Here is a 10,290-nt window from a genome sequence, read left to right on the forward strand (position 1 = left end):
GACCGGTTTTCTTGGTCTGTCACTCTCTCATTGAGATATTTCATATTTCCTTCTATTTTTTCAGTCTTTTGACTTTGTTTTATTTGTTCTTGTTGTCTTGAGAGATCATTAGCTTCTAATTGCTCGATTCTAGCCTTTAGGGACTCATTGTCGGCTATAATCTTTTGGTTTTCCTTTTCAATCTTGTCATTTCTGGTGTTCAATTTGCTTATCAGTTCATTTGATTTCTGAGCCTCACTTTCCAATTGCAAGATTCTACCTTTTAAACTGTTATTTTCTTGCCAGATCTCTTCCATTTTCCTCAGAATCTCAGTTTTGAACTCTTCCATAGCTTGTGAGGAGTTTTCCTTATTTGAGGAGGGTCCGGATGCTTGTTTGTTCTCCTCCTCTGTTTGCTCGGTTGTCTGGATTTTCTCTGTGTAAAAGCTGTCGAGTGTTAAAGACTTCTTCTTTTTGTTATTATTCTTTCTCTTCTGAATTTCCTGATGCTGAGTAGCCATCATTAGCCCAGCAGCTTCTCAGATTTATCCTCGAGCTCAGTGTCTGTTCGCGATCTATTGGCTCCTGAGGTCTGAGTTCTGGTTTTTTCCAAGGTCAAGCCCCCTGGTGTGCCCTCTTGCTTGATCCTCTGCTGGAGGTTTCTTTACAAGTCTCAGGGCGCTGCTTCCACAGTCGTATACCCTTCTGCACTGGTTCCCCACTTAGGCTTTAGTTCCTGGCTGTGTCTGCCTCTGCCCACGCCTCTGCTCAGCCTGCGCTCTGCGCCCAGCGTCCTGCTCCCGCGCGCTCAGATTTCGCGTGCGTTTTTTGACTTAATGGGGTCCTAAGTCTTGCTGCTCTCAGGAACAGGTCCCGGAGCTGCTGATGACTCAATGGGTGCCCCAAACTTGCCCTATTTCTTTTTAGCTGGGTTCGGAGCTATAGATGAGTGTGGAGGGGGTGGGGGTGGGGCGGTTGCTCAGCCCGCGATTTAGTGAGAGCCCTTTGTAGCCTGGAAATGCCTCGATTCCACGTACCTTCCACGCTGTGCCCTGTTGTGGGGTTCCTCCGTTTGTCTGGACTTGTTTTTATGTCTCCTTGAGGAGTTTTGTGTGTTTCGGTCAGGAGAGGTTAAGAGCTGCTTCTTACTCTGCCGCCATCTTAACCCGGGAAAAAAAACCCATCAGGTGACATTTTGAGATTTAAAAGAACTCTCTGCCCAGATTGGTATGAATTGGAATGGTATGCCAGGAGCTCTTGATCAGGTTCGCATAAATAGCAACTAATGGGTAGAAATCCCCTACATCTCTGTTCTTGACTGCCAGTAGTACAGTACTGATCAGTACAATAGCTGATGGCCAGTATAATTCTTTTTCCCAGTTTCCCTTAGTCTCTCCTCTTGGGGACATGGAATAATGAGCAAGAGCTGAGATTTGATCTCCACACATTTGTTGCCCCTTAAGTAGTAGGTTAGGAAAAACTATGCTGGTCATTGATAAAGCAGTATTGGTCATACATAGTAGATGCATTATTAATTATATTCCATTTCAAATTGCTAGTACAAGTGAAAAGACTGAATTTTCATGTGAAAAAATATAGTGAAAACTGGTGCTAAAATTCTATATATGCTTATTTATGTACATGTTCTCACTATAAATGAAATGTATGCTCTTTGAAGACTGTGACATTTTTTCTTTGTATCGTTGTTGCCCAGCAGGGTGCCTGGTATATAGTGCTTACTTAATAAATACTTCTTGATAGCCTGAATGTTTGGTTGTCTCATACACCATCATGCAAAGTAAATTAATTTCTTAAAGTGATATGGATGTGCAAACATGGCTTGGTATTTTTACCTAATGCAAAATTTATGTTTAAAAAGAGTGGTAAGAGAGATCCAAAATGATATTGACCACATCTGTTTGTTTTACAGGGTTGTGGGAAAAAAATGTACACCTTCTTGAGAGGAACCAAACAATTACAAGTCCTAAGATTCTTGGGTATTTCTATCGGAGTTACACAAATTCTGGCAATGATCCTCACTATTACCCTGCTGTGGGCTTTGTATTATGACAGAAGAGATCCTGGGACAGACCAGATGATGTCCTTGAAGAATGACACCTCACAGCACCTGTCATGTCATTCAGTAGAGCTGCTGAAACCAAGTCTGTCAAGGATCTTTGAACATACAACCATGACAAACAGCTTTAATACACACTTTGAAATGGAGGAGCTGTAGATAATGCAAGAGGATGAGACCACAAAATTTTTGGATTGGACTTGTGATTTTTTTTTAGACCATACAATCCTTTGTCCATCTGTTTATGAAATATCTCCTTCAAAGAATACTCAGAGACCTGATTTTCTGCTTCCTAAACCAAGGAGAAAAGGATTTCACATCATACTAGAAGTTACCAAATGACTGTACAGTTGAAAAAAAAAACACCTCCTTTATAGTGTTGGGGGACAGAAGTAACATCGGTCTTTTAGACTATCGTGTAAAATTCTTATTGTTTGTAGATGTAGTTACATTTGGAAGTTTACTATGATAAAATTTGACTTACATCCACAGGCTATTTAGTTTATAAAGCACTGACTAATGACTAATATAGGAAAGTAGAAAGTACTAATAATGATCCTTACTCTTTGATGGTGAATTATTTTGAGGGTGTTGAAAAGATCCTACAGGAAAAAACCAACCAACCAAACAACAACAACAAAAAAACCTCTTTGTTGCTTACCAAATTAAATGTGACTTTCTTTAAAATTTCTAAAAATGAACTTTACCACTTAAAAAAACTAACCCAATATCTTAAAACTGGTCAGGGATATTTGTGTAAATGATTGTTTTCTCTGTGTTAAATAAATCTGTATATTTTAGTAGATTTCAATCCAGTAAATGTTAAAAAAAACAATTGTGAAAAGGAAGACATTGCATTTGCACAGCACCTTTATTTTTACCTTTCCTGTAAGATGATTTTTAGAGTTCTGTCCTATATTTTATAACTATTAAAAATCACTAGGTTTGGAAAATCACCAGTGTGATAAATAGGCATCATTATTTTTCAGAATGTCGTCCTGTCTTTAGAAAATTTTTAACGAGGCAGTTCTCACTTAACTGGGTTTTTATTGTAAGACTCAAGAGCTGTACTTTTCTAAACTGTGGCTCAGTATGAAAGCTAGTGCATTTTCAGATACTTATTATTGCCCTCAGCCTGTAGAATATACTATTCTTATTATCCAGTCACATGCCTGAGGTATAATTTCAATAAATTAAATATTGTTTGATTAGTAATTTTTTTGCTGTATCACTTCAATTTTGACACTGGGGTTACACAAATTATGAAATTTCTACAAAAGTTAAAATATATTTATTTGAAATGGGAAAAGTGCATTTTACTGTATTTTGTGTATTATGTTTAACAGAATATTTGAAAGAAAATTAAACACATTTCAATAAACCTTTTCTAACGAGTGGTAATTTTCTTATCCCCTATTCTTAATACATCAGCATGATTCTTAACCATTTTATTGGAATAAATCCTAAGGAAAATATATAACAGTAGGAAGAAAATGATTATTTTTTAAGGCATGAAAGTACCTGTTAGGAGTGTGTACCTTAATTCAAAAAATTCAAAAGAAACTTAAAGATAACTTTTTTCAAGTATATTTTTCATTAATCTTGCATGGGAAAATAAAAAGAAGATGTAAGTGAAATTCACCCTACTTTTAAAATTTTAGCTTCTCATGCATTTCATCTTCCAGTGAATTTTTTGAATGCCTATTTTTCTTCTTCAAAATTGCAAAGACTTGGTGGTTTCCTCAGAATGAGTATTTACTCCATAGGTGCATACTATGTATAGGAGACAGCTTGGCACTGGGCCTTGATTTAGGAAAAACTGAATTCGAGTCTGGCCTCAAATACTTACTAGCTCTGTGACTCTGAACAAGTCCCTTACCCTATGTTTGTCTAAATCCATTGAGGAAGAAAATGGCAAATCACTCTAGGATCTCTGCCAAGAAAACCACATGGACAGCATGATCCACAGAGTCATAAAAAATGAGACATGACTGAATAGCAAACAGATTATAACTCCTCCATGCTTTAGTAGAGAGGAAGAACTGAGTACATCCTGAGGATAGGGAGTGTAGGGTGCAGCCTCAGTAGTTTCCCAAACATGCTGAAAACTATCCAAAGGAAAAGAGGGGGAGCCAAGAATAACATTTTTCACAAAAGGAGATCATACAATGACACATGTAAACCCCAGTGGAATTGCTCATTGACTTTGGTGGAGGGTAGGGAAAAAACATGTATCATGTAACCATGGAAAAATATTCTAAATTAATTAAATAAAAACATTTCAAATTAAGTATCAAAAATAAAGGAGAGCATAGCATTTATAGAGTACTTTAAGATTTGTAAAGTGCTTCACCTATGATCATTTATTTGACCCTTACAACAATCTGGCAAGTTGCCCTTACTTCCATTTTACGGACAGGATAAATAACTTGCCCAGAGTCACATAAGTAGGAAGGATCTGAGACAGGATTTGAACTCCAGTCTTCCTGACTTCAAGCCCTATGCTCCAACCCACTGTATCCCCTAGTTTCCTAAGAAATTGGGGAATAGAATATAAGAGTCCAGACATGAAAAAAACAATTCACACGGGAACCCAGATATGGAACTAATGGATGGAAATTACATTTCTTCTACCTTATAACCAAGCAAGCTTGCCTTTTTTTATGTGCAGACACAGCTCCTGTGAGTCTATGCTTCAGCTAATCCTTTGCAGCTGTCCTATGCCAAAGCCTAGACACCAATATCTATGATGTTTTAAATTAAATTAGAAAAGCATTTATGTACCTATTATTCACCAAATGCTATACTAGACTTGGCTACAAAGACAAAATAACAGCCCCCACTCTCAATGAGTTGGTGTATTATCAGGCTTGGGAGTGATAGGGGAAACACAAAATACATATAGAAGTAAATAAAAAGAATTTACAAAGTAGTTCCCAAGAGGAGAACACAGGTCTAATAAGAAAGGCAGTTTGTTAATAATAGAACAGAAGTTCCAGAGTTCCCAATGGAAGAAGTATAGAATAGGGACAATAGAAAGGAGTGAATCTGATACAGATGAGTATGAGGGCAGAGTAAAGGTGGTCAAGGACAGGAACTTTGACCTATGCAGCCCATAACTCAAAATCAGAGGGATTTTGAGTAGAGCCATGAGATAGTGTTGTCATTCCCTTCACAGTAGCAAAGCCAGTGCTGATTTGATCATCAGTCCTTGAAAGAAGCAGAAAGTGAATTAGAGATGGAGGAGAAATGGAATTGTTACATGCATGGTTGCAGAACAGATAACCCTGCCTGATGATCAAGGTAAGAAGGAATTGCCAGAGTCCTGGAGTCAGGCTGGCAAAGAAAAAGCTTTCTTAAAAATGTTTAATTAGTTATAATTTAGAGATTTCTGTAAACATCTTCTAGTTTACCAGGTACATGCACATTTAGACTTAGTACCTAGAATCAAGTATTGCATAGTTTATAATAATGAGCTTAGTTAAATTGAAAATATTTTTTACAGCAAAAAAATTAAAGGGCAAAGAAGTAGCAACGTGAAATAATAAATTGACCAGAAATTTTGGAAATCAAACATAGTTCAATGAAACTCAGGAAGTTCACAATTTTGATAACTGATAATAGCAAAAGTGCTAATCGATGATCTGAAAATTTCAAGGATATAATGGAAATAAAGAGAATTAAGCACAAATATTACATGTGGTGTTTCATTCATTCCAAATTGAAGTGTGATTATTAAGGTTTCAAATAAATCTAATATTGCAAAAATACAAACATACTTAGACCATGAAAATATCAAATGACAAATTTCTACATCCACAAAAGAAAAGGGGGAGATATATTTCATAAACAAGAGTGAAGCAGCATTGAATATACTTAAATCTCCCTTCTTAGAATCACTTTTTTTTCTGGTTTGGGAATAAAATTTGAGAAAATTATTTTTTAAACATATTTACAATGAATTTCCTTTGATTTGCTTATAATTACGTCTGCAGAGTTTTATTTCTTGCTCTCTGAAATCAGTATACCTAAAGTAAAAAAAGCTAAGAACTAAATCCTCTCACTCAAAGAACAGGCACGTGCCTCTTCTGGGGGCTGTAATCCTATCATTTCTTTCCTAGGCACCTTCTCTTTCAAATCTGACTGGGAATTTCAAAGTATGAACTTTTAACACTCGCTTAGATCAGCTATGGAAGAAAAGTTCCTGGATAGGAATATATATCCTTATTGTTTTTCTTTAGCTATATCCAAAACAGAATCATATTGTGGACACAGAATCAGGGTGTCAAGGGACCCTAAATTCTTTCAAGGCTGTTAGGTATTAGATATAGAACAGTGGAATCCAGAAAATGAATTAAAATCCTGCCAGCTACAGTTTCTAGCTATGTAGCCCTGAGTAAATAATTTAAATTCTCCAAGACTCCATTTCCTCATACATAAAGGAGTCAGTGGAACTTTTCAGTCTGGAAGATCCCTTCCAAATTTGAGTCTGTGATCCTATGATCCACTTCCCTTCTCATCAGCGCCAACAACCTAATCCAGGTCCCCATCTCTTCTCTTATGGAATGCTATCAATAATTTCATAATTGATCTTTTTGCTTCTATTTATCCCCTATTCAGAATAACTACTTAAATAATATTCTACCACACCGATCTAACCATATCATTCTACTACTGAAATTCTTACATTGACTCCCCATTGCCTCTTAAGACAAAATATAAAATTCTTTTCTTGGCATTTAAGGCCCTCCATACTCTGACTCTAACACACTTTGCCAGCCTTGTTCTCATTATTTGATTTAATGCACTCTATATTCCAATCAAATAGGGGTGCTAGTTGTTCCTTATATCCATCATTCCATCTTCCACATTCATACCCTTGTGGAAGCCATCTCATTCCTGGAATGCAATTTCTTCTAGATTCTTAAAGAGACTATAGATATCTACTTACATCTTTTTTTAATTGTATCCCTCTAAGAGAAATATATCGGAAGGTAGGAACTGATTTTTATCATATTTCTAATACCTTGCATAGTTATTTTACTTAAGTAACTAATAAATGTTTGTTGGACTGGACTCTGCCTCTCAGAATATTTATCATCCTTCAGTTCTCGGATCAAGTCCTACTTCCTTCATGAAGTCTCCCCTGATGTCTCCTCCACCACAGTTATTTGTGCATATTCCCTCCTCATATTACCTTGAATGGATTTTTGTATATGCCCATTATTTCACTACAATAGAATGTAAGCTCCTTGAGAGGAAAGAACTATTTCATTCTTGGCTTTTTTGTCTATATCACCAATACCTAGCAGAACACTTACATATAATAAGCATTTTGAAAATGTTGATTATATGGACTCTGATATCCTCTAGTCCAATAGAATTTAACCTTTTTTGTGCCTTGAATCTTTTTGGCAGTTTGGTTGAAAGCATTAGATCTTTTCTCAGAAAAATGACTTTTCATTAAAACATATAGGATTTCAAAGGAAACCAATTTTATTTTAAAACAACAATAATGAAGTAACATTTATCACTAGAGGGAAAGGCATGGTCAGATCTTCCCTTTAGGAAACTGACTTTGGGAACTACAGGTATTCCTTCCACATTGCAGGAGTAAGTGATCTGGAAAATCTAGTATAATTTCGGGAGACTTCCTTTAGACCAGAGAAAAAGTCTGAAGTTTTTCTTTTTCTTTTATGGTGTGTTTACAGTACTTTATTTGTAAAATTGTGTTAAGTATTTGGTCACAGGCTATATGTTAAGATAACACACAAAAGCTAGAAATGTAATGGTGTCTGTTGGCTTTCATCTTTTCACAAACTTTTCCCATATTTTAACTTAAAAAAAGAAATTTTATGTATTTATCTATGGCATTAGAAGATAAAATATGTATATAATCCTACACATATATTTTTATGCATTTCTGATTTTCTAAAGTTTTTCTATGTTGTTTATAGCTTCTACAACCCACCCCCCTTCCATTCCCATTTAATTTGTTTTGGCAACACACAATATATTAAAACCACAATAGAGAAATTTGCAATATGGAAAGGATACCTGTGTATGGAGGATGGATTCGAGAAGGGAGAGTCTTGAGGCAGCCTACAATATTAGTCAAAGGGATAAAGGCCTATACGTAGACAGTGGCTGTGTGAGCAGAGAGAAGGGGACAAACATGAGAGATGTTGAGGAAGAAATAACAAGATTTGACAACTAATAGGATATGTGGAAGAAGGGAGACTGAAGAGTTCAAGATGAGACCTGGGTCGCTGGAAAAATGCTAGTGTCCTGATGATAATAACGACCTTTGAGGAGGGTCTCAAAAAGTTAAGAGTTTGCATAAAAAGTGGAGAGAGTGTAGTTATAGATAGAAGCACACATATACTTGTGCTGAAGTCAAGGTTTACAATAAATTAAATATTGTGGGGAGAGTAGGATGAAATCCATCTTCCCATTGGATGATCCCCTTGAGTTCAGACTATATTCCCCCAGGGCTCTTGACAACTTGGAGACTATCACTTGAGACTGTTGGTTTACAACCTATGGACTACAATTGCCAAGAGAGTTTCAGATTTGTTGCAATGATTTAAAAAATCCATAACCACACCAAGCATTTTCATTTTTAAATCAACTTACCTACAACAAAACATGCCATGTGAATAATAGATTCTGTGTCTACTGGCTTACATTATTGGTGCTTCATTTGTGTCTAATAGACCTAAAGTTACTTAAAAGTAATCTTCATGCAAGAGGTACCTGGCTACATGTTTATTCTAAGCATCCTCCACTGTCTAACTCAAGCAGAGAGAGAGCCAAGGCTCTTTCCAACAACGTATGTTGGATTTTAAAAATATTTTTAGCTTAAAGCTTAAATATTGAAGAAAGTTGGATGTGGTACCAGATCTTAGGTTAAAATTTGCATTGCTTTACCTAGGTTTCAAATCTCTGAAAGCTGTGGGACAGCATGAGCCAGCTCATTAAATGACTAAGTTCAATAAGTAAACGTAGCTTCTATGAACTGAAAAAATACTTTGTGCATTCACATACACACAATTCTTTTTTTTTAAATATATCTGTTGTGATTAATAAGAAAGGAAAAATGCATTTATTAAGCATCTACTACATGCTGAAGATTCCACAAATGTTGTTTCATTCGGTCCCCTTAATACCCCTGGGAGAGTTGTGAGGAAAGTGAGGCAAACAGAAGATAAATGACTTATCCAGGGTCACACAAGTATGCATCTAAGGTCAGATTTTAACTCAATTTTTCCTGACTTCAAACCTAATACCTCTAATCTACTGTATCATCTAGTTGACTTTAAATTTCATACTAATAAAAATACAAATTCAGTTGTGTTACCAAATTCATAGTAGCTTTGTGGGTTTTTTTTTTTTGTTTTTATGTTAGGAAGGGGTGCTCAAACCATAGATCTAGCCCACATTTCTGCATCTTATCCAGAAAGATCTCAAGAAAGACTTCATGGAGTGTATGCTTGAAACCCAGGCATGCTGGCTAAAATGTTCTAATCTATTCCAGTTTTGTAATTTTGTGAAAAAGGAAATATAGTTAGTATGGAATGTACTACTTGTCCTTGAAGAACCCATATAACTCTTAGTGATGAGCCTTTCCATTTTCCTTTTAGAAATTATCCCTTAATGATATGATATAAATTTAGAGTAGATATCAAACTCAAGTTTACAAGGAATAGTTGAAAGGCTCCCCTCTCCGTCTTTTTTCCTTTAAATTGGGACATTTTTCACCTTCCTATATTTTTACTTATTTGTTCATCCTTTATAAGATAAGGTTCTCATGATAAAAAGACAAAGCCAAAAATTTGTGCCTTCCCTCAAGGATCTTACATTATATTCATTGGGGGTGAGTAAACCTGGAAACAAACACAACATAATTGAAGGAAGACTTGAGCACCACTGCCTAGGAGGATCAGGAAAAGTTTCATCAACAAGTTCCCCCTGAGTTGAGCCATAAAGGAAGCTAAGGATTCTAAGAGGCAGAGAAGAGAAGGAAGCTTATTCTATGTATCATATACCTATACAAAGGTGCAGATATGTGAGGAGTGAATGTTAATTTAGGAACTATGAATAAGCCAGTTAGGCTGGAATGGAGAATTTGAATCCTGAAAAGTAATCTGGAATCAGTCTGTGAGGGACTTTAAATGCTAACATGAAAAGATGGTATTTTATCCTAAAGAGATACTAGAGTTTTCTTTAACAAG

General features: G+C 35.9%; 1 protein-coding gene across 1 annotated transcript in view; it reads left to right on the top strand.

Annotated features, from left to right (window-relative positions):
- The window catches only part of TSPAN12 (tetraspanin 12), a 119,361-nt gene extending 115,924 nt beyond the window's left edge, over window positions 1-3,437 (top strand). Inside the window, exon 7 of the mRNA XM_044677599.1 lies at window positions 1,910-3,437. Within this exon, the coding sequence (XP_044533534.1) occupies window positions 1,910-2,215 (306 nt within the window). The 3' untranslated portion in view covers window positions 2,216-3,437. The remainder of the gene's footprint in view (window positions 1-1,909) is intronic.
- Window positions 3,438-10,290: the final 6,853 nt, after the last annotated feature.

Source organism: Gracilinanus agilis, chromosome 5 (genome assembly GCF_016433145.1).
Source record: "Gracilinanus agilis isolate LMUSP501 chromosome 5, AgileGrace, whole genome shotgun sequence".
In the NCBI taxonomy this organism is placed as follows: Eukaryota; Metazoa; Chordata; class Mammalia; order Didelphimorphia; family Didelphidae; genus Gracilinanus; species Gracilinanus agilis.